This window comes from Fusarium venenatum, assembly GCF_020744135.1.
Source record: "Fusarium venenatum strain MPI-CAGE-CH-0201 chromosome Unknown EDB82scaffold_4, whole genome shotgun sequence".
NCBI classification, from domain to species: domain Eukaryota; kingdom Fungi; phylum Ascomycota; class Sordariomycetes; order Hypocreales; family Nectriaceae; genus Fusarium; species Fusarium venenatum.
The window spans coordinates 1,459,256-1,482,970 of NW_027072132.1; the positions used below are offsets into that span (position 1 = coordinate 1,459,256).

General features: G+C 49.4%; 7 protein-coding genes across 7 annotated transcripts; 4 read left to right on the forward strand and 3 right to left on the reverse strand.

Annotated features, from left to right (window-relative positions):
* Positions 1 to 890: 890 nt before the first annotated feature.
* Positions 891 to 3,026, forward strand: EDB82DRAFT_512161 (Sas10 C-terminal domain-containing protein). The gene has a single exon (XM_025737303.2). It carries the CDS (start codon positions 1,060 to 1,062, stop codon positions 2,896 to 2,898), a length of 1,839 nt encoding a protein of 612 aa, XP_025592177.1. The 5' UTR covers positions 891 to 1,059; the 3' UTR covers positions 2,899 to 3,026.
* A 14-nt stretch (positions 3,027 to 3,040) lies between these two features.
* On the forward strand, positions 3,041 to 6,066 carry EDB82DRAFT_293806 (uncharacterized protein). The gene has a single exon (XM_025737304.2). The coding sequence runs from the start codon at positions 3,389 to 3,391 to the stop codon at positions 5,876 to 5,878; it is 2,490 nt and encodes an 829-aa protein (XP_025592178.1). The 5' UTR covers positions 3,041 to 3,388; the 3' UTR covers positions 5,879 to 6,066.
* Positions 6,067 to 6,155: 89 nt separating this feature from the next.
* EDB82DRAFT_529036 (BTB/POZ protein) lies at positions 6,156 to 7,060 on the reverse strand (the record flags this gene model as incomplete). The annotated part of the gene is made up of 4 exons (XM_025737305.1): positions 6,156 to 6,189; positions 6,292 to 6,734; positions 6,787 to 6,913; positions 6,972 to 7,060. The coding sequence occupies 4 exons, from the start codon at positions 7,058 to 7,060 to the stop codon at positions 6,156 to 6,158; spliced, it is 693 nt and encodes a 230-aa protein (XP_025592179.1).
* A 1,079-nt stretch (positions 7,061 to 8,139) lies between these two features.
* EDB82DRAFT_561224 (uncharacterized protein) lies at positions 8,140 to 11,463 on the forward strand (the record flags this gene model as incomplete). Its single annotated transcript, XM_025737306.2, has 3 exons — positions 8,140 to 8,503; positions 8,559 to 10,165; positions 10,218 to 11,463. 3 exons carry the CDS (start codon positions 8,140 to 8,142, stop codon positions 10,995 to 10,997), a joined length of 2,751 nt encoding a protein of 916 aa, XP_025592180.2. The 3' UTR covers positions 10,998 to 11,463.
* On the reverse strand, positions 11,448 to 12,850 carry EDB82DRAFT_512168 (uncharacterized protein). Its single transcript, XM_025737307.2, has one exon. The coding sequence runs from the start codon at positions 12,610 to 12,612 to the stop codon at positions 11,587 to 11,589; it is 1,026 nt and encodes a 341-aa protein (XP_025592181.1). The 5' UTR covers positions 12,613 to 12,850; the 3' UTR covers positions 11,448 to 11,586.
* Positions 12,851 to 14,950: 2,100 nt separating this feature from the next.
* On the forward strand, positions 14,951 to 19,199 carry EDB82DRAFT_435684 (uncharacterized protein; the record flags this gene model as incomplete). Its single annotated transcript, XM_065607752.1, has 4 exons — positions 14,951 to 15,427; positions 15,512 to 15,607; positions 15,732 to 18,539; positions 18,636 to 19,199. 4 exons carry the CDS (start codon positions 14,951 to 14,953, stop codon positions 19,197 to 19,199), a joined length of 3,945 nt encoding a protein of 1,314 aa, XP_065463234.1.
* Positions 19,200 to 19,775: 576 nt separating this feature from the next.
* On the reverse strand, positions 19,776 to 22,177 carry EDB82DRAFT_579012 (uncharacterized protein). Its single transcript, XM_025737310.2, has 2 exons — positions 21,504 to 22,177; positions 19,776 to 21,445 (listed from the first exon to the last, which is right to left on the reverse strand). Exons 1-2 carry the CDS (start codon positions 21,844 to 21,846, stop codon positions 20,079 to 20,081), a joined length of 1,710 nt encoding a protein of 569 aa, XP_025592183.1. The 5' UTR covers positions 21,847 to 22,177; the 3' UTR covers positions 19,776 to 20,078.
* Positions 22,178 to 23,715: the final 1,538 nt, after the last annotated feature.

Consider the following 23,715-nt stretch of genomic DNA (forward strand, 5'->3'; position numbering starts at 1 on the left):
GGTTCTCTACATAAGAATGGACAACTGTTTGTATGACGCGCGAATTAAATTGAAACAGACGATGTCGAAAAGAATAGCACGATTCATGGGAAGAATAAATTAAGCTACATACAAAGAAATCAGGGGCTGCCACACGACAGTGAGGCATGCTGGACAAGGCACCTTACGCTACATGATTAGGCTTCGAACGTGCCTATCACCAGCCGGGGGGATGGAAGTCCTTCGGCATTTCGTCATCGCTGCTGTACAGCATGCATATCCACCAAGGCCCCAGCGATTGACTCATGGAAGCGATGTGGGAGGCCACTTTCTACTGCAGGCGGCTAGCGTCCAGCGCTTGTTGCGCATGGAATTGTTAAATCGAAGTATGGAATTCCTTGTCGTGGTTAATTTTTATCTAAAACTTGAGACCAGCTACCAATCTTTGCGCTGTAGAATATACTGTACTCATTGTGTGTGCCTCATGCAAATCAGAAAATAGTCAATCCTAGTAGACTGAACTACAGACACTTGCCAATAATGAGCCAGACAACGCTACCTTTGCTGCATAAAAAGATCCTGACTTAAAAGCATAGCTTGGCGAAGTGGCTCTGACAAGGGGCTTGTATATCACATCAGGGAGTGACCGTGGATACAGCAAATCATCGGGCACTATCTGTCGCTTGTCAAATAGCTCCTCGAGGCCGAGCTCTCAAAACTGAGGCATTTCCTTGATCTCAAGCGCCCGTTGAAGGCACAAGTGGTGGAATGTCTCACTGAGAGGTGCGCGGTTGTTGATCATGTGTATCATGAATAATGTAAGCTGAGACCATGTGGTGTGCTGCAAGGCCGATTGATCGATCTGATAGAACGGGCAGAGTAACCTTATTACTGGGTGTGGCTGGTGCGGAATAGCGAGTCGCGCTAATAACGTCCTGTGGCGCGGCGGGGGCGTCGTCTTATCTCTTATCGCCTAAAATTTCAAAAAAAGTTGCGACTGCGACAGCCCGTCTTCGCATCCATATTTACACTTCCATTTTCCACCACATACACACACGCCATACTCCAGAACCTGCGAATATGGCCAAGAAAAGAAAGGCCTCAGGGCGCAATAACGCGCAATCGGGTCCAAAGGAACTCGACGCTTCAGATGCTCGACTTGGACCTATCACCACCTACGAAGATGTTGCCGATTCCGAAGACGAGTACTTCATGAACCGAGATCAAATACTACTTGATGACGAGCCCAACTCGAAGCGCCGAAGAAAAGAGGACGACGATATCGAGCTATCTGATGAAGAGGTTCTTGGCTATGAGGACTCGGATTCTGAAGCGGATGAGCAGTCGCACAAGACCAAAGGCTCAAAATCCAAGCATGCCGCCTCAGATGATGAAGAAGGCAAGGACGATGAAGAGGAGGGTGACTCTGGTTGGTGGGGAGCTTCTCGAAACGACTACTATAATGCCGATAATATCGAAACCGAGGCCGATGCTCTGGAGGAAGAAGTGGAAGCCAAGCGCCTTCAGCAGAAGAAGCTTTCCAAGATGGCCGAAGAAGATTTCATTTTCGATGGCGATGAATGGCTAGCCGAAGGTCAAGAGGAGGGCGAAGGGGAAGAGACAGTCATAGAGGTCTTAAAGGAGGTCGAAATTACAGATGATATGGGACCTGAGGAACGGTACACACTTCTCAAGAACCGCTACCCCGAGTTCGAGCCTCTTGTCAAAGAGTTTCAAGCCCTACAACCCGCTCTCCCTGATCTCCAAAAAGCAGCTCAAGGTCTCTCTGGTCAATCGCTGGAGGCTGTCAAGTACTGGGTTGCTGGCTGCTACGTTGCTGCTCTCGCAAGTTATTTCGCCATCTTGACCTCCCCCGCAAGAGACAATTCCAAGGTGCAAAAGACAATTGACCCTACCGAACTACGAGATCACGAGGTCATGGAAACGCTGATGAGCTGTCGTGAGGCATGGCGGAAGGTCAAGGATATCAAGTCCACAAAGAGTATCGACGAGGATGCTATCTCAGATATCGATGACGAGGCTCTTATGCAGGGCATGGAGAGTCTGGACGCTGAGGTGAAGAAGACAAAGAAGAGCAAGAAGTCTTCCAAGCAAGAAAAGGCTGCTGCTGAGAAATTGGCACGAAAGCTCGAGAAGGTCAAGGCCGGAGAGGCTGCAGTTGCTGATCTCTACGACCTACCCCTTCCTGGCAAGAAATCTAAGAAGGCCAAGAAGGCCGCCGCTATCGAACAAGATGATAACTCCGACTTTGGTGAGGAGGATGTCCTCGATGAGCGTACCGCAGCCGAGAAGGCTGCCCGCAAGAAGAGTCTCAAATTCTACACTTCACAAATTGTGCAGAAGGCGAACAAGCGTGCTGGCGCTGGAAGGGATGCTGGTGGTGATATGGATATTCCTCATCGTGAACGTCTCCGTGATCGTGCAGCACGTCTTAATGCTCAGGCTGAGAAGCGTGGACAGAAGGGCTCCAAGCTAGGAACAGAGTTGGGCGACGAAAGCGGTGACGACCAAGACGCCACTGCTAAGGAGGTCCGTAATAACGAGGATGAGTACTACGATATGGTCGCGCAAAAGTCAAAGAAGGGCAAGGAGGACAAGGCCGCTCGCTACGCAGCATACGCCGCCGCAAGCAAGGCCGATCGAGTCGTAGAGAAGGAAGAGCTTGGCGAGGATGGCAAGCGAAAGATCACATATGCCATCGAGAAGAACAAGGGTCTAGCGCCCAAGCGAAGCAAGGATGTCCGAAACCCTCGTGTCAAGAAGCGCAAGCAGTACGAGGCCAAGCAGAAGAAGTTGAAGAGCATGAAGCCCACTTGGCAAGGAGGCGAACCCAAGGGAGGATACCAAGGAGAGTTGTCTGGTATCAACACAGCTGTTATCAAGAGTACAAGACTATAGATTCGAATTCATTAAAACTCTGGTTAATAGCGTTACAAAAGAAATTTTATTTTTTTGGTCAATATTATCTCATTTTTACCTGTACAGTATCGAGAGTTTGATTGTAGTAGCATGTAAGTCTTCAAGGATCAAGATCAAGGTGGCCTTGTCGAATCGGAAATTGACCAGCTGAAACATACAAGACGAAATCAACAGGTTAGTTTACCCTATTTTAGATCATAATCATGCCATTTATTCGTACATCCTACACTTAATTAGAGGTCATCTTTTCTGTTACCCTGACTCTGGGGTGGCCAGCGGATTGATCCTTGCATAGCCCCGCCAAACTCCACGTTGCTTCAACAGCTTCCTTTAATCATTAACATCCTTCTTCCAGTTGCCAATAATTCGGCGCAACTTAGTAGAACGTACACGAACTCCCGAATCGATGCATGTATAAAGATACCACCGAGAAAATAAGATCTCGCCACTCCGCAGCTACCAATCGACAATGGCCGACATCGACACCTCTAAGCTCACCTCGTCCGCCCAGATCTTCTCGCCGAACAATACCCTCCCTCAGATTCGTGCTATACACAAGAACCTCCATGTCGCAATCGAAGAGAAATCGACCCGCCTGCGTACGCAGGTCGGAAGCTCCTATCGCGATCTTCTCGGCACGGCAGATACCATCGTGCACATGCGCGACGACAACGATGTTGTCCAGGAGCTTCTAGGCAAGATGGGCGGCCAATGCGGAAGAGCTGTGATAGGCGCCAAAGCTACAGGTCTCTCCAATTTCGTCGCAAAAGAGAACAGGTCTGCAGCATCTATCGCCGCGCGGCTGAGACTTCTTGACGCATGTGTACTGGTTGTAGGACGAATACTAAAAGGCGGTGGTGGACTAGGTGGTGGTGTCAAGAGGGGAGACAGACTGGTACTCTCTACCAAGGTCCTTGTTCTGAGTCGACTTTTGATCAAGAGCCTGCTAGACGATGTCACCGACCCAGGCAGTCGCCGAGCTACAGAAGCTGCTCGAATATCGGTCAACAAGCTACGGCGAAGACTGCTTAGGAGCGTGGAGAAGGTCTTCGAGAAGGCAGGCGATGAGACGGAAAGGGAAGATGTTCAAAAAGCATTATGCGCTTACAGCCTAGCTACTAGCTCCGGAGCAAAAGACGTCCTTCGACATTTCTTGCACGTGAGAGGAGAGGCCATGAGTCTTGCTTTTGAAGTGGAAGAAAACAACCGCAAAATCAGTGCTGAGGACGTTGTCAAAAGCCTTAGACTATACTCAAGAACTCTTCTTGACGTACAAGCTTTGGTACCAGGTCGTTTATCATTGGCTTTGTCGGGGTTGAAGAGTCATCCCCTGCTCGCTGACCCCAGTCTCAAGCAGCTTGAAGGACTACGGCTGGATATTTACGAGCGCTGGTGCGACGAAGAGATACAGTATTTCACGCCATTTGTTAGACATGATGATCTTGATGGGAGCCAGGCTCGCCAGATGTTATCGGCATGGTCCGAGAAGGGATCTGAGGTTCTGCTTTCTGGACTTAGGAAAGCTCTGGGTACCATGTCGGAGTTCAAGTTGATCATGGAACTACGAACAAGCGTTTTAGAGCTTTGGATCCGAGATGGTGGGAAGGCCAAGGGTATTGACCCATCAGAGATGCAAGATTCTCTTCGCGAGGCCATCAACTCACGCATGTTGGAGGTTTTAGACACCAAGGTCAGCAAGCTTCGTCTAGTCGGCTCCGAAGTATCCGCAGCTCTCGGACGATGGAAGGATGGTATCACTGATGAGCATGTGAGCATCTGGGACGAAGATGGGTACGATGAAGCCCTTGCGGGTGGTGCTGCGCCATTCGTGCAGGAGGTTGTATCTCGTCTCTACGGCCGCAACGATGCTGTTTCCAAGGCAGCGCATTGTTACAAGTCATGGTATCACGTTATTGATGATGTCAAAGAGGTGGTCGAGCAGCTTCGCCGGCAGCGCTGGGATAACGATTATGACGAGATTGAAGATGAAGACACAATTGAGGCTAGGCAAAAGCTTTTAAGCAAAGACGATCCGCAGATGTTGCAGGAGAAGCTTGATACTACGCTCGACAAGTCTTTCAAGGAGCTGGAAGATCACATTCAGGGTTTGTGGAACGAACGCGCTGGGTCATCGCGGAATGGCAAGATGGCTATGTATTTCCTCCGCGTCATGCGAGACATCCGGCAACAGTTACCAGAGCGCCCATCTATAAGGACCTTTGGACTCAAGATTGTCCCTTCACTCCATGAGAATGTGGCAATCGCCGTTTCGGAACCTACGCTCAATGAGTTCTCTGCTCAAGGAATCACGCAAAGGGTTGTGGTGGGTAGACCGCTTTGGGATGGAGAGCCAGCACTGCCAAACCAGCCCTCGCCAGAGATTTTCCTGTTCTTGCGATCGCTCTCAATGTCAATGTCGGATCATGGACTCGACCTATGGACTAAAGCAGCCGTTTCTGTGATGAAGAAGCATTTGACACAACAGCTATGTGAACTGTGGGACAAGTCAATAGCAGACATTTTGGCCGAGGAAACAAATACTATCAAGGAGCACGATGCAAAGGATAGCAAGTCGAAGAATGCAGTTACAGACGCAGAAAAGAAGGATGATGAAGACACAGAAAACGATGAAGATACGGAAGATGAGGGAGATGAGGATACCAAGAAGGACACCAACACCGAGTCATCCACAGAGATCGAAAAACAAGACAACGAGTCCAAGTCCGTGTTGAGCTCTGAGCAGAAGGCAGATCTCTTCACGCAGTGGCTCTTCGATGTCTCTCTCTTGCGGCATTGCATCGGCAACGCAGAGGAGGCATCGAGCAACCTATTCCAAAAACTCGAGGACAGGTTCTATCAACACTCCAAGCTGGATGATACAGCAGCGAGGCAGCGAATCTCCAAGTCGGCCAACGATTTCTGGCAGCGAACAAGCTTGTTGTTTGGCCTGTTAGCATAGAGGATTCAAGCAACATCGGAAATTCACATCTACAAGTTCGGGGTCTTGGAAGATAGATAAGTAGATACTCAATGTAAGCTATAATGAGACAAGCTAAACCGTCGTCACTGTATTTAACAAACATATCTAGACTAACAATCGGTTTGTTACCAATTTAAAAATAGCTTAAACAGCCTCTATGTCTCTATAGCAGATGAGATACTTCGTCAACCCGCCAGGGGATGGCAGAAAACTAAAAGTCAGAGCACAGGATACAAAAATAAAAGGCATGGGGGTATTAATACGGCACAAAGACCTGAATTGTTGCGCTTCTTGGGGCAATTAGTACCAAGATTTCTTCAAAGGTTTATCTATCTCCAATGAACGCCAGTAAAGGCTATAGATGCCGTGGCTTCCACGAATATGGTGCGTACCTGTACCGAGGGTATCCACGGTTCTGGATTTCCGCAATTTTCTCCGCTTGACCATGAATAATGTCAATCGCAAATTCCGGGTTGGCCTCCAATGCACTCTTGAAGTCGCCATGTCCTATTAGTTCGTTCATGTGCTCCATAGAAATGTCCACGACTGACTCTCGTAGGTCATGGTCCTGGGGAGGGGTCGAGGTATACACGATACTGATCGCATCAACATATTCAGCCTCGTTCCAGTCTGCCTCGATTGCGGTGCGGAATTTGTCTTTGGCCAAATTCTTAAGGGAATCGAGCCCATAGTTGTCGGCAATCTCATACATTCTTGCGTTGAAGATCATGGCGTTCGTTGGGACTTTGTAATCTAAGTGATACAAAAAATACAGCATAGCCTCAACCACGTCGGCGTGGAACTCAGTAATGACGATGGCATTTTCCTGGCTTTCCTAGGCTATGTTAGTATTTCTCCAAATTAGAAATTTGAAATCGATTACAAACCTTCCATGGACCGCTAAGCTGCTTGACAAAGTATTCTGAATGACTAAAGAGAACCAGTTTATGGACAGCAAACTCTTGGCTACTGCATCGGACGACTACATCGGAAAGAGTTTTGTTGTTGAAGTACCTGGTTGGTCAGATATTGATAAGTCCTAATACAGCCATATGAAGTGAGGGCAACATACTTCTTCAGGTCTGGGCCGAAGCCAGCAGTAGGTACGTGATCTGCTTGGGAAGACATCTGGTCTTCTGATTGGGAAGATTGGGAAGACATGAGGAAAACATCTTGAATATCCTCAAGAAGACCCAGATCTGGTTGGCCTTTTAAAGAAGGAGAAACTATAAATTGAGAGAGTTTACATTTGGCAGAGAGTTGAGTCTGTTTGAAAATGCGTGTCGCTTTGAGTGGCTGTGACTGCGCCTATTCGAATAGAGTCTGTAAATGTCAAGGTTCACTAAGTTAAATCAGAATCTACTTCTTTAATTTGAACATGTAACAGGCTATAGTTAGGCTATGTTTCTTTCTAGATAAAATTAATAAGTGTCACACATTTTCTTTGTTTGCAGAACATAATTGCCCCCCGATCGATCTGGCCAAACAATCACATTGACATCGTTGGCATTGGGACCAAAAGTTGCCGCTGCCGTTCCTGAGCGCAACATCAACAATTACAATTCTTGATAAAATAGATAACGTTGCTCTAAGTTTAAAATAAAATAAAGTTGTGAAACAATAAACATGTTGGTATATCCAAGGCTTTGTTGCTGAGTGGCTTACAATGCCCCAAACCCTCGGTCGGGCCTATAGCATCGGAGGATCGGGATCATAAAATTCCGACCAAATATGGATGCTACTATTTGCTCTGCCTTTGTTCAGGTCGGCGAAAGCGTTCTCGACTCGAATTGGCTTCGTCCCTCGCATCGTATTGTCCGTCCTCTCTGTAATCCGTTGATGCACGGTCTGGACGAACCCTGACCTATCTGTCTTGCCCTGTCGCTTTTCCTCGTGACTGAATAATACTACCCCGGATCCGGCCTGTCAAGTCAAGTCGAGTCGAGTCGCCTCTCCACGTCTTTGTCTCGCTTCGCCTTCCGTCGCCTTTCTGCTTGCTTCGTCACCCAAAACTTACCTGTCTGCTTGCGCGAGGCGTATGCCCGCTCCACTACATTTAACACTCCACTCATCCCGCTGTATTTGTTCGAGTCATCCCTCGCGTTTGCATTGACTCCTCCACACGTCTTTTCGCTTCGCGACAGTACCTTCGACAAATCCCGAGACCACGCTCCAAACTCGGCCTTTAGGCTATCGCTTCTGATGTACTAATGGAGGATGACGAGTATACCACCAGCAAAATGGAGGAAATCAAGCTTGAGGAGGGCGCAAACGACGCGCAGGTGAAGCAAGAGACCAACACCCCCATGAGCGTCACAAATGGTGACCACGACAGCTCCCGGTCGCCGACCGCTTCTCAGGACGGCCTCAAGTCGCGCAGTGGAAGCGCAGACACGCCAAGTTCAAACAGGGCCTCAAAGCTTTCTAGAAAGGCTTCTCAGAAATTGGCCGCCAGTCGCGAACCCGTCCTTTTCGACCACCTCCCCGATATGACTACAGAGTCCTGTAAATTCTTCCAGCGCATCCCTGACTGTCTCTACGGCTCAAAGCACCTTGGATCTACAGATAACGACGCCCTGGACTGCGAGTGTCGGGATGAATGGCGTATGTGGCCTTTAGTAAACCTTGCGGTCTTGTGTCATGCTAATATTTTCTGCAGAGGACGGCAAGAACCTTGCTTGTGGCGAGGATTCAGACTGTATCAACCGGGCGACAAAAATGGAGTGCAGCGCTGAGGGGGGAAATTGCGCCGGGGGCTGCCAGAACCAGCGGTTCCAGCGCAAGCAGTACGCCAATGTGTCGGTCATCAAAACTGAAAAAAAGGGGTTCGGCCTACGTGCCGATTCGGATCTACAACCCAACGACTTCGTTTTTGAGTACATCGGCGAGGTCATTAACGAGCCTACTTTTCGGCGTCGTATGATCCAGTACGATGAGGAGGGTATCAAGCACTTTTATTTCATGTCCCTCAACAAGAGCGAGTTTGTCGACGCAACAAAAAAGGGCAACTATGGCCGCTTCTGCAACCACTCTTGCAATCCTAATTGCTATGTTGACAAATGGGTAGTCGGCGACAAACTTCGGATGGGTATATTCACCTCGCGAAAGATCCAATCTGGAGAAGAGTTGGTGTTTAACTACAATGTTGACCGATATGGTGCCGATCCCCAACCTTGTTACTGCGGGGAACCCAACTGCGTGGGTTTCATTGGAGGCAAGACACAAACTGAACGGGCAACCAAGCTACCCGCAGCTATAGTAGAGGCCCTGGGTATTGACGGAGGTGATGGCTGGGATACTTCTGTTGCCAAGAAGCCTCGAAAGAAGAAGCCTGACGAGGACGACGAGGAATACGTCAACAGCATCCGACCGCGCAGTCTTAGCGAGGATGATGCTCGAAAGGTTATGGCCGCGCTTATGCAGTGCAAGGAGAAATGGATTGCAGTTAAGCTTCTGGATCGTATCCTGCGGTGCGACGAGGAACGCGTCATTCACTGCGTTATGCGGATGCATGCTTACCAAATTTTGAAAACGACACTCAACACGTTCATTGATGACCACAATGTTGTCCTCCAGGTTTTGGATATTCTCGACAAGTTCCCACGCTTGACGAGGAATAAGGTCCAAGATTCCAAGATTGAGGCAACGATTGAAGGCCTGACAAAATCCGACCACGAAGACGTCGCATCAAAGTCCAAACATTTGCTCGATGAATGGAGCAAGTTAGAGGTAGCGTACCGAATCCGGCGACGCAAGTTTGACCCCAATGCACCAGCCGCAAACTCGTTCGAGGAACGTCGTGGAGCAGGTCGTGAAGAGGAGACAGTCCAGTCTACTTCTAAGACTGCATCACCAACTCCCATCGACGCACCCAAGGGTCCCCGAAACAGCATGCCCCAAAGGAACAACGCCTTTTTCCAGAATGGCGGTCGCTCTAGGAGGCCTCCGTTTAACTCATCACTTCCTCAAGGATGGTTTACTGCCAAGGACGCTGCAGGTAATGCCTACTTTTATAACAATCAGGGCGTTACTACCTGGCAAAGACCTACCCAGCCTGTTACAGAGCCCGCTGCGAAAGCACCTTCAAAGGCCATGAAGGAGCAATTGGCGATTCAAAGCATCATCAACCAAGTCACTGAAAAGGGAACCCCGAAGCATACTTCTGTATCAACCCCAAAGGCAGCCGAGACTCCGCCCAAGGAGGTGAAGGAGGAGAAATGGCGATCTATTCCGGTTGACAAACGAATGAAGATCTATGAGAATACCGTATGTTACTTTCTAGTTGCCATGTCACTTATTACTTACTAACATGTACCAGTTGTTTCCCCACATCAAGCACGTTCTCGACAAATTTCATCACAAACTTCCTAAGGAGGAGCTGAAGCGCTTTGGTAAAGATATAGCTAAGAAGCTGGTCGCATCCGACTTTAAGAACAACCGAGTCGAGGACCCCGGTGCACCTCTCAGTGACAAGCAAGTCAAGAAGATAAAGCAGTACGTCAAAGACTTTTTGGATCGCGCCGTTAGGAAATACGGCGAGCATAAACGGAAGGCGGACGGAGACGCAGATACTCTGATGAAAGATGATCAAGGGCTCAGTGCTGCAGGTAGCGGCGCAGGCTCCGTCGTTGATGGGTCAGATGGCACCTCGCTACCCAAGGTTGATGGAACGTCGGTAGGCGCTGCTGTGGTGTCAGACAGGGAGGGTAGCGGTTCTCTGGGCAGCCCTGATCGTAAGAGAAAGAGGGATTTAGAAACAAGTGGCTCGCCATCTGTTACTTCGACAGATGGGCCAAACATGAAGAGGCTAAGAGAGGACGAGCTGGAAGCGCCCAGTCCGCCTCCTCCTCCCCCGCCTCCGCCAAAGTCAGCTATGGATGAGGTCGTCACTGCAGAGCAGAAGGCTCTTCGTGAGCAGGAAGAGGCATTAATGAGGGAAAACGAAGAGGCACAGAGGCTTGAGGACGAAGCTCACCATACGAAGGGCTTGGAGGACGCCACTAGGAATGCTGAGAAGGATAGGTTGGATGCTTCCGACGAGATGTCTCGGCTTAATAATGAGGCTCGAGAGCTCGGCTCTCAGGAGACGCCGGCGTGAGGGACAAGCGGAGTGGGGTTACAAACAGAAGTTGCTAAGTCCCCCAGAATTGCAGTCTACGGTTAGGAGCACTAATGGAGCTTGGCTGGGTCATAATCATATTTGCATTTCGGGAGTTCAAGGGCCGATACCAGGCGCATTGTACCATTTCTTACATAAACGGGCTGTACTGTATCCGTACATTCTAGGGCCCTGTCTTAACAGGGTAGCCCTGCGGGAAGTGCTCGGCAGCATTATTCCGGGTTTTGCTTCTTGGGCTGTTTGTCACTAAAAGTGGCTTGGCGTTGAGGATCACCTTGACTTTTGATCTTGAAATCAGACTGTACTGGTGAGGCTCGGCCATTTTTCCACGATGGTTACGCGGAGTTTAGGCTAGGAGGATAGGGTTGTCACTTTGTGGGATTGCATTGGTAGTGAAATATTATAGAGTGGCAGAAAACAATATGAGCAGATACCCTTAGTCATTTATACCCAATTCTATGACATTTCAAGACATGAGCCGTATTGCTAAGCTTGTATGAGGTTGTCAAGTTTACATATAACACCGTACGCCGATAATGCTTGTTCTCTGCCTGTCCTTTGTGTTATTTCAGTCCTCATCGTCAGATGAATCATCGTCCTTCCGTCTCTTCTTGCCCACCACTGGGACAATATCCTCTTTCCTCTTAAACACAAAACTCCTCGACGCCCTCTCCTCGCCTTTCCATCCACTCTCGCTCACCTCGCCCTTTGCATTTCTCACGACACCAAGCGTTCGGGCATGCTTGTATCCAGGGTATGCACGAGCTTGGAAGCGGAAACTGCGTTCAACTTGCAGACCAGCATGGCGAGCCAGATCGCGCACGTTCCAGAGGGTGTAAGGCTCGCCCTCGAATAGTGTGATGACGATTGCAGCACCGGGGGCCAGCGCGGGAATAGCGCGCTCAAAGAATGAGACGAGAAGGGATTGGTTGTGACGGACTTGGCGGTTTACATCTGTGGACTTGCCCCCAACATGGGGGAAGTTGAAGATGATTCGGTCGAAGCGCGTACGGATAATGGAGTTTGGAAGCTTTGTGGCATCGATATTATAGAGAAGTTTGTTGTTGGGAGGGAGGTTTCGCTTAGGTCTGGGCGGTGCGTCTGGGTCATCCGAGTCGTAGTAGTCTTCTTCCTCATTGTCGCTTTCACCATTGGAGTCTTTGTTCTCGTCCTGGTCGTCTCCACTGCTTTCGCCGGCTTCTGTTTCTTTAGACGATGTTTCTTCGTTTCCCTTGTCGGCATTGTTGGGCTTGGCAGCATCGCCGCGAACCACAGCAATGTTGTCTTCAACGTGGGGGTACTTGGCCAGCAGCTCATTGGCATCCTTCTCCAGGACAGTCGCAGTGACGTTTGCGCAGCCGTGATGTCGAATTACAGATGCTGCAAAACTCAAATCACCTTCACCTATCAGGAGTATACGATGGTGAGGTTCAAAGGGTATTGTGGGTGTATCATCGGCTGGTTGCTGGTTCTTGCCTTTACCCTTCTTCGCGGGGCCATTGGCGGGCTTCTTCTGTTCTGGTCTGCTCTTTTGAGCATTCTTCTTTGGATGCGCAGGCGCATTCTTGTTCGACAGTTTTCGTCTTTTGGCCATGGCGATCTGAAGATTGCGGCTCTGTCGCAAAGTCACGTCACGTCACAATACGGGAGGCAGAGCTCTGTATGAGATGGGTTGAGTTGCACGTGGTTGGCGGTTGGCAGTATTTTTTTTTTCCTTTTCGAGGTACAGACACTGTCGTATCGTACATGCCTACTCTAATCTGTGGAGATGACTTGATTGGCTGACAAGGCTGCGGTAGCGTTTGATCTAGTTCCCGGGAGCTTCCATGGGCTGGGCTGTGGGCAGTGTAAGGCGAGTCGAGAAAATGCGGGGCTGGCGTTGTGTTGTGTCGTCTCTCATGAAGCCTTTTTTTGTTAGTGGTCTAGGGTGAGGGATTGATGAGATGAAATTTGAGCTTGCATTATAAAGAGTTTTTATGATGTGGTAATAATATTGATTAGAGGGTTTATTTAATAATGATGATACTTAGATCCAGTAACATATCTTGCTATTTGATTCATAGTCAATTACGCTACCTAATCAGAAAGAAAGGAAGGATTTCTCTTTTCACGAAAGTCCAATGAGATGGCATTGAGCACCTCAAACTGCAAAATATCACTCAGCACAGAATCACATATGACTTCTAATCATTAAAAGACCGCCAAGGCAATGACTATCAAATAATTGATCTTCAATGTAAGATATAACAACTCAAAGTGGCGTTGCAGTTGAGGCCAAGATAGAGACGCGAGAACATTGGGTCCGATGTTTGGCAAGAATTCTGCAACAGTGGCTGGCAGTGATATCAAGTTAACGCTCTAATGGGACAAACACTCACAACAAGTCTCAGCAGTTACCGTGCGAATCAATAAAAACAATTCCGCTGGTTACCCGAAACTCCGACGACCGTGGCACAACTGGTGGAGTGTTCGTTTTGACAGGGCAAGCAAAGTGAGAGTGAGGCTCCACAGCCGGGTTACGGGATGAATAACTGTTACAAAATAGACCAGCTTAGTATGGTAGGTGCAGCAATTCACATCGAGTGCGACTGTTGACAGTACTTCCGCGCATATTCAGTATTCCGATCTCGTGCGAGTGAAACGTTGAATGGGCAAGGGTCTGAATTCCAAAATCACCCGACTATACATCTCAATCACCAAGTTGAATCTGACTGAATGTGATACCCTGACCACATCCTGGTACTACTCGTTTGCATTGGTCGCAATGCACTCTGCATTGAATAGAATTACTTGCAGACTTAGCCTTTTGGCAATTGTTGTAATTAGTCATGAATTATATAGTTTATGCACTCAGGGCATTGTTAACGTTTTTATGCTATTATTTGTAAATGAAACCACGTTCGGTCAATTGAGAGAATCCGGAGTGCAGCACAAACAATTGCAACTCCTTGCAGAATGAGAGAGCATCGACAGGGGTTAGAGAGCGGCGGCGAACGGAAAATCCAGGGTACCGGACCAATTAATCCATCATAAACTGTCTTGACAGAGCCAAAAACGGCTTAGACCAGCCAAGATGGGCGTGGCTGGTGGACAATCCCGGTGATCAGGGGTGTATAATCTCTGGAGCGATTTAGCATACTTTACAGTGGATTGCAGCGCACTTGCAGAGCACTTACAGCGACAAACAGAGTTACCCCCACTTTTACTGGCTCGTCTGGCACATTTCATTCACCCGTTTGGGTTATGCTGCTGGGACCGGTATTATTGGGAAAAAAAGGGACTCGAAGCGCTTCTCCGTCTCATTCATTACATTAGAACCTCCTTCATTATCACCACTTCAACCACTTACCACGCCAGCTGTTCACCGCGAATCATCACATTCGACGTGATATTAAGCTCGACTACTGAGTGGATTTGTCAAATTTTGTTGCAGCTGTTCTACTCTTGGCGCTGTTGCGTTACAAGTTGCGGCCACTGCCAGAGCAAAAACTTCTGATCCATACAAACTATACGTACCTCACAACTCTCTCAGATCCGGATTGACTTCAGAATCCTTCAACCTTCAACCATCAACCGTAATCCTCTGCTCTTTTCTCATATTAGCCCGCGCAAACCTTTATTACTTCCCCCTTCAGCGCACGGCGTATCCTCTCTGCTCTTTGTTATCCGCGTTTCTGCTAGGGACAAGGTCTTTCATCGCGCCAAAAACACACACGTACAGCGTCTGCGCTTCTCTTTCATTACCCTGTCTTTTAGGTATGTACCTTACTCCCCCTGTCACTGGCGCGTGGCACATTCTCACCTCTAACCTACAGGAAAAAAGTTGGTACCCGGCCCGCTACATACCTGCATTACTTACTTCCCTTCCTCTCAAACTTCACACCATCCGCCTTTCTTTCTCACCTCTAACTACATGATCCATCGTGCTCATCATGGCTGAGAACGAGTCTCCCGCAAGGGAACCTTCCACTCGTGGTCGTGGCCGCGGTGGGAGAGGTCGTGGCGGTCGAGGTAGAGGAGGTGGTAGAGGTGGCTCTATTGCTGCAGTATCCAAAGCGGCTACTGCAAAGGTCGGCCGTGGTGGCTCACGAAGAGGCCGAGCAAAGAACTTCGCGGATTCGCGTGTCCAAGCTGCTTACGAGCGTCAAAGGCATCTCAAAGCCAATTACCAGGCTGTTGCTCACGCGCTCAAGCCGGCTCTGCAAGAGCTTGCTGAACGCACCATTGATGATGCCTTACAAAACCCAGAAAAGCATAAACATGCTAAAGAGTTCATACCTCTCATGCAAGAACTCCAAGATAACCTCGATGCTAAAATAGCCGAGTATACACGGCGATACAAAAGAGACAAGGAACTTGCCGAGCAGTTGCATGAGGCTCATGATTATGTCACCCATCAAGAATATCAGGTATGCTATTTCCTCTGACGTGACGCTATCACGTTTCCGAGATTCCCAATGAGGCTCTTGGCAAGTGCTCACAAACCCCCACAGAACGGTTACGAAGAAATCAAGGAGCAGTTCTACGAAGGACAAGAGAACCGTGCTCGCATTCTTAATTCATTGTATGACAAAGATCTCCCTGTTGATGTAAGTCGATTTTTTCTTAAACATTTTCATCCCTACTCTTCACTATTACACCGTCTGCATTCCGCATCCAAACATCTACCTTTTGAGTTAATTGGCGGTGCATCTGCTGACACGCCCAACACAGGTCGTCGATGATCAGTATGAATACAAGGTCATCAGCGACGAACATTTTGATGAAGAATTTGGAATTTATGAGTGCAAGCTGGGCGGTGTTCTAGTTCCCTACCCTTCTCGTGTTCCAGGCACTGCCATGTGGCAAAAGGGACGCGATAATGAAGTGGCCGCCACTGCTGCTGTTAGTGCTCCTGTCACTTCTGCTCCCGCTGCCCCAGTCAAGAGTACTCGTGGCCGAGGCCGGGGTGCCAACAAGCGCAGAGCACAAGATCAACCTGAGGGCCAGCCCACCCCCAAAAAGAACACCAGAAGTAACCCTGACGATGCCGCCGCATCCCCATCGCTCTCTGCCCCAGCCCCCGCCAAAGGTCTTCTCGCTAGTGCTGCGGAAGTCGAGGCAACACCTGAGGGCACACCAGCTGAGTCAGACTCAACTCCAGCGTCCCCAGAACCTCCCGCCTTTGTCAACGGTATTGCGCATGCTGCCGTCGCTCGGGCACAAAATCTCAGACTGCCTGCTCGTGAGAAGAGCCCTCCATTGCCGAAGAACATGGGCGAGCCAGATGAGTACGGCTTCAGGATGTTCAACCAGAAGCCATCCATGCGAGAGAAGGGCATCAACAGCCGTCTTTTCGTACCTCGACCGTTCGAGTTTGAGAAATGGGAGATTGGCTTCAGAGACTCCACTAATGACTCTGGCAAGGGCCACACCCGTGCCAAGCGTGGCAAGTATCTCGATACTCCTGACAGCAATGGTTTGTATATCGATTCCTGGTGCAATGGCTTCGACTTTTCAAACACGAAGCCCTCCGACTTTGACAAAGAAACTGTGAAGCGTTTTGGAGTGCACCCCAAATTTGGCATCATATTGAGAGATGCACCTGTCCCCGAGTCTGGAAAGACCCCTCACGTCATGCCAGGAAAACCTGTGGTCTATATCGCGAACCCTTCGGGTCGAATTTCTCATGCTTCTCGTTCCTTCTTGAAGACTACTAATCATCGCCGTATGGAAGATAACCCGTATCGCTCCAAGGTCGGAGCTTCGATGAGACGATTCTGCAAACTTCAAGATATTGACCTCGATGAAATCAACATTTCTGAGTATGTTCGATCTGAAGACGAGCTGCGAAGCAAGTCTCTGGGCACTGCTCTTAAGGAACTTGAAGCCAGACCTGTTGTCAGCCGGGAACCATCCGAATCTGAGGAGCCGGAGACTGAAGAACAAGTGATCGAAGCCGAGGATGGGGAAGCCTCGCAACCTGAAGTTGGATTTACCGGTATTTCCGTTCTTGCCCTTGCGAGTGCTTTCCTTGAAGCCGAGGAAAACAAAAAGGTACCCAAGCCTGTGCCTGTGCCCGCGCCCAAGCCTGCTCGATACGACGCCATTCGTGACGTTTTTACCGATTCAAAGCCTACACCGACTCCCAAACCAGACACTAAGCCCAGCATTGGACTTGATATCCTGGCTGCCTTGAGTGACATTGCAGGCACTTCTAACGAGCCTGCCCCCGTTCAAGAGTCGGTTCCAGTCTATGACACTGCAGCGACCGAGTATGCAATGGGCTACGAGCCAGCACCAATGCCTGAAACTCCTCATATGATCGAGCCCATCGGAGTTCAAGAACAGCCAGTCTACCGCGATGCTATGGCAAATGGTATGGGCCCTGCGTCTATTCCACCGCATGGAATGCAAGACCATGATCATCGAGGTTCCATCTCCCGAACCAATGAGCTCCCGCCCGTCACTCCGAGCCAGGCGCCTATCGACCCTCGTTTCAACTCTAACCTCGTTGAGGTTCCTCAAGGCTACATGCACCAGCCTCACGCTCAGCTGCCAATGCAGTCAAGCGGCTCAGTGCATGGTCACCCCGGGGAGGCACTGCCCTACCCACCCATTCATGACCACAGCGTGCCACAGCATCCGTCAGTACGACATTCTGAGTACCCTCCTCCCCCTCCCTCTCAGGGTCCTCCAGTTCAAGACCAGGGGACATACCTGTCACATAACAGCTACCCCAACCCAGATCACCGTGATGCCCATATGGCCTCCGGCCGTCCCATCGATCCCGGATATCCTCCCCGTCGATTGAGCTACGCACCCGAGGCTCCTAGCTACTCGCGTCAATACTGGTCGCAACCTCCACCGCCTCCCGGTCCTGCGACCGCTGCCTCTGCTCCTCCGGGGCCGGCCCCAGGCTCAGTGTCATCTCACTACTCATCTCCAGCTCCGCCTTCGACCCGGATACCCTTTTCTCACAATGGAAGTGCCGAGCCTCTACCCCCCCTACGCCCATCGAGGGGACGCAATCAATCCCTCCAGGACGAGGCACTTTTGGAACCTAGTTTACGGTCATCTGGTTCATATTACCCTCCTGGCCCTCCTCGCCCTTACCACCGAGGAGGCTACCCTGGCCCCGAGCCACATGGGCAACCACAACTGCAGCCCATCGCAACGGATCGGATTCTGCCAAACCCGCAGACTGCCGGGCAAGGTTACATGACCTCGCCTCATCAAGGCTATGCACATCAAGTACTATCTCCAACGTATGCGAACCCCCCTCCTATGCCTCCGCACATGGCTCAAAGCCCCCAAGAAAATCATCAGGGTCTGCCCAGTTCAATTCATCGTCATCGATCTACCCCTTCAGGGTCGTCTGATGCTGGTAACAAGTACCGCAAGCTGCAACCCGCCCCCATTCCCTCGCATCGGGCGTGGCCGAATAAGCCCGAACTCAAGACCATCCCGTACGACCACAAAGAGACCGGGTCCGCCGCCGCACTTCCCAGCTCTGGCCCGACTCAAATTCGAGGATGGAGCGTGAATCAACCACGCAAGCGAGGCAGCAAGGAAAAGGGCGAGCCTGGCCAAGATCGAGAAGACTCGCGATAGAATGGTGATAATTCTTCTTCACAGGCAGACGGGCAAACTAAACCGAACAAGCCTTTCAAGTCCGTCCGATTTGCGGAGCCTCTCTTCGGCGACCCAGCTATCGTCCAGAAATCTAACAAGCGAAATCGTGCTGATCTGCAAACGAATAAAGATCATGTTGAGAGTGAGTTCCTGGGAGAGACTCAAGCGAAGAAGGATGAGGACGTTGTAATCATCAACACGGATGAGAACTCAAGCAAACGACAACTACGCCCTAGAAAGCCCAAGGCACCCCTGGTAAAACCAACTGCCTCAACAGTCGAGCCACCAAAGAAGAAGCCAAGAATGACCGCAGCGCGTAAGCCAGCCGCTGTTGCGCCTTCCAAGACGGCGTCAAAAAAGACGATAATCAAGATTGTCCGATCCAACTCATCGAAGAACGCGACCGCCAAAGCTACGGGTACCACCGCGAAATCCAAAACCACGAGCAACAAATTTTCGAAGGATCCGGAGCCTTTAGTCAAGGAAGAATCGTCCGATGACGTCCAAATCATCAAGAGTCAGCGATCAGTCATCGTCATTGATAGCACTGACGAGAGCTCAAATTAAAAATCGACACCGGGAAGATAAGATGACGTTTCGCTCCTAGTGAATGACAACCTTATTCCTCCCAACCCCTTTCCAAAGCAACCGCAGCGCAGTTGCTATGATACCCAAAAAATTATATACCCGAAAATCGGTTTGACTGCATACCGGCCTATCTAATTATTATCAACGTTGAGGACATAGATCCCCTGTTTTTCGCATCAGCGGCGTTAGGCAAGCATGTCTACGGACATGCAACAACAAATGACCTGCATTTTGATATTTTCTCGCTCTCGACCTGCATGTTTAGCACTTGTTTTTTCCCCCCCTTGGCTTTCAACTTGCTTCGTTATGAAAGTGCACGTCAGACATCGGTGGAAAATCATTCGTCAATAAGGGACCCAATAGCTGCACTCAAAAGAGTCCATGTACATCTTTGAAGGCGAATACCCGGGCGATCGCAACCATGATTCTTTCTTGGAGGAACAGGGGCATGAAAGGTTTTAGGACAACTTGGATGTGCCACGTATATACTTAGTCGATAAAGATTACGAAGCTAAACAAGAACGAATAATGAATTTTAGAATGCAATGCAGAAGAAATGTGATGTGCGTGATGGTTCATCGGCGTGATTCCTTCGGTCATGTCGATATAGTAGTTCAACTGAGTATAGATTGCTGTATTAAATCTTCTAGGCCCCAACGATTCCTTACGCGAAAATGATTCCCTTGGGTGAAAACTCTTATTTAGTGTACAAAGGTATCATCGATCCCCAACTGTCATACATCCTTGATAAAGGGCCAATGATAAAGCCTGTTCCCTTCCCTCCCTTGATTCCAAAAATTGTACAACGCCTCGTGAAATGGCACCGTCTAAATGCGTATCGGTAAGATAGCGAGTCGACTACTGGGTCTCTGAGACACTGGGGTTCGCCTGCGCCTCCTGTGCGGGTTGCTCTGCTGTGGCCTGAGGTGCCTGCTCTTGGGCGGGCTGCTGAGGTGCTGGCGCAGCGTTGAGTTGTGTAGGATTGGCGAGGGAGCCATCCGGCATAGCGATGAAGTTGCCGTTTTGGGGCATACCACCAGCAAGCATGATAGGGTTGCTATGGTGAGGTAAAGCACCCATCGCGGTAGGGTCGATGCCCATAGGGAAACCATCCATGCCGCCGCCCATCATCATAGGTGCACCGCCATTTGGGACGGTGTGATCGGTAAGCAGGGATGCTCCGAGAGAGCCTTCTGGGTGCAGAGGGTACATGAGCGCCTCCATAGTGTTACCATCAAAGACAACCATGTTTTGGATAGGCTGTTGAGTCTGTCCGAGTACATTGATGACATCTTGAGCAAGCTGACCACCGAGGATAGCGGAAACAGGAGAGATTTCGCTGACAAGGTTCTGAAGGAAGCTGCGTAGAAACTCGGGACGAAGTGTTTCACTGGGTAGACCAAGGGCTTTGTGCTTCTGGGTGGCGATCTGCGTGAACATCTTAAGGTCTTCGCGATTGCTGGGAACACGGCCATTCTGGAGTTGCATGAACTCCCAGAGAGCACGGAGACAAGACAGAGCAGGGGTTACACTCTTGAGTCGTCGCTTGGACTGAGTGTACTCAGTAGGGAGGACAGCGACGTCGCTGGCGAGGAACCACGTGGAATATAGCTCGCGCTTGGTGACAGACTCGATTGTTTTAGGACCTTCCTTGCGGGTCTGAACGTCAACGATAGAGCGCGTGCGAGTTTCTGTGCCAGTGGCTGTTGGTACGTTTCCAAGGTCACGCTGGATGACATAATCATGCTCGATCAAATCGCTGAAGATGAAGCCGTAGAGGCCATGGCAACCAGCAGCATAGAAAGCCTTGCAGTTCAGGCGTGTGGCTGTGTTGATGATGTTAAAAGACTCGGGGTCAAGGTCAGTCGCAATGACAATGTCGTAGGCAGCGAAATAGCTTGGGCCCTTGGTCTTGACGCCTTCTTCGTCGACATGAACATGAACACGAGGGTTGAGCTTCCTCAGGGCGGCACTGGCAACCTGAGCCCGGTTTTTACCAATGACGTCCTCGTCATCAGGAAGTAGAAACTGAGCACCACGGTCGGCTTCGGTAACGGTAGCACTGTCGAGAAGAGTCAAAGAGCCAACACCAGCAAGGACAAGGTTCTTGGCGATCTCGTTGGCGAGAGCTTTAATGGTGATGAGAAGAATGTTGGCGCTTTGGATCTTTGCTTGAGCAGCCATGCCCCATAGGCGAATTTGACGGTCATAGAGAGCAATCTCCTCTGTGACGTGTTAGAGTCTGTACCAGCTGAGTATGCGATTTATGGGTGCAAAACTTACCGGCGCTCACAGTAGCAGGAGGCGGTGCTACTGGGAGGCTAAATCCTTGGTTCTGGCCATTTGGGAGGTTCATTCCAGGCTGCATCATGAAAGAAGGATCAGCCATAGGCATTTGCATGCCCAACAGGGAAGGGTCTGCCATGAGAGAAGGATCACCCAACATAGCCAAAGTTTCAGGGTTCATCGGGTTGAGGACGTGATTAGAGAGGTGTGGGATACCATTGCCGTTCATGTTGGCGCTGACATCGATGGGAGGGATTCCCTGTTGCGCTGAGGTATCTGGAAGCTGTTGCACCTCAGGCACAGCTTGAGGCTGGCCCTGGTTTTGATTTGAGGCGTCCATCGAAGTTCAACAAACGTGAAGGTGTGGTGAAGATGAGAGGCGATGAGACGAGGTAAAGCCGAAAAGGTCCCGTATAAGGCTGAGAGGTTGCGGATCGAAATCGCAAAAGCGTTGTTGTGAATAAGAAGGCAAAGACGCGTGACGAGACAAGCCCAGCCTGCTGGGATTATGTTCGGCTCCTCCCAGACAGAACAGACTGTTTTCGTATTATTTTCATTCACTGTGTATGCGGGTATCCGAGCCGTCGCGGGTAAGAATGTTCTTGATTGCTTGCTTGTCAAGAGGAGGCTGAAGATAATTATATCTCGATTGGATTGAATGTTGGTTTTGGAGGTGAAGGAGTCCGCTGTAGCTCAGTGAGCTGGCATGAAAATGATTGGTTGACAGAAATTGTTGGCGGGATCGGCATCCATTGCCAGAAGGTCGAAGTGGGCCCTGAACGCGCTCTGGGGAATTTATTGCCTGCAAGGTACAGAGTAGGATGACATAGGTAGACCTGAAGAGGATATGAATGCAATCAAGTTTTATTTACATATTGCCATGATCAATGAAAGTATGTATACTTAGATCTACATAGTATCTTCTTTATTGGAATAGGTATCGTGCGAGCCTTTCCTGCCTATGCCTTTCTTATTGTCCCAACTAACAACCACCTTTTCCCGATAAGCGGGAACTAGATTGGATCTATGGTTACGCTTCTATCAGTCACGTGAGATGAACAATTATCAACCTTGTCTTGATGTATTGTATAGTAAACTGATACGATAAATGAGTTTTAATTAGAGAGATATGAGTGTGCGAGGTGGCGCGGGTCTTATTAACCTGCGTATGGTGTAGTACCTATCACCTGAGATCCGCAGACCACAACTCAAGATCTGTCGCTTTTGACAGACTGAATAGCCTCCACTAATACAAGCCCAAGACTATTTCGTGGTTACTGTGGATGCCTAGGGTAGTAGGTATATATCACATGTAGTTTACCGCGGGTCCTATAAGACCAGCAATTGTTAATGAGTTCTCGATCCTTACTGTCAGAATGATCGGTTTCTTTAGGATCAGAGTCAGGTTCATGACAGTATATGAACCACCTATCCAAGGCTCCCTCTTTAAAACAGGAAGAAACAAAGGAAATAAAACAAAAACAAAGCCATCACAGGACATGATAAGTCCAGTCTTGCGGAAAATATAGAGCAACGTTGTGTCACAATGCCAATCTAACAGGTTGAACGCACCAAAAATAACACTCGAACAATGTGGCACATAGTACAGCATCCTTAAAACATTTAAAACCCGCAAACTGCAAGAGGAATATAGAAAATTAGTTTTAATCAAGAATAAACAAAAAAGCGCAGAATATTACCTCCTTTTGCTCAAATGAAACGAATATGTGGCAGAGTTCAGGCAATTCATCCCTGTGGCTTATTCTACCGTCTTTGTCTGTCCCCAGCATATGTTGCAAAGGCCAGCCAGCCCAGCCAGTTTTCTCACGACACCCATTTTTTATTACTCACTTATATCAGACCACAACGCTGCCAACCTGTTTATGATAATAGTGCTTTATTAACCTGTGTTCAAGTTAACAAACCCCTCACCGCTCCATTATCGTACCGTTTTATCCACCTCTGACGCTATCAATATTCGTCTTTCTTTCTCTTGGTGAGCCTTGCCCTGTCCCGTCCATACTTAGACTACCTATGCCCGCCCCCGCCAAAGTACGGCGGCTGTCACAATGATGCTCTACTGCAGCCAAGGTCGGGTCAGGCGTACACTGCACACGAGCATACAGTACCAGAAAGGGCAAGGCAGAGAGAGAGAGAGAGAGAGAGAGAGAGAGAGAGAGAAAAAGGCGCATATTGTTTTTGTAGAGTT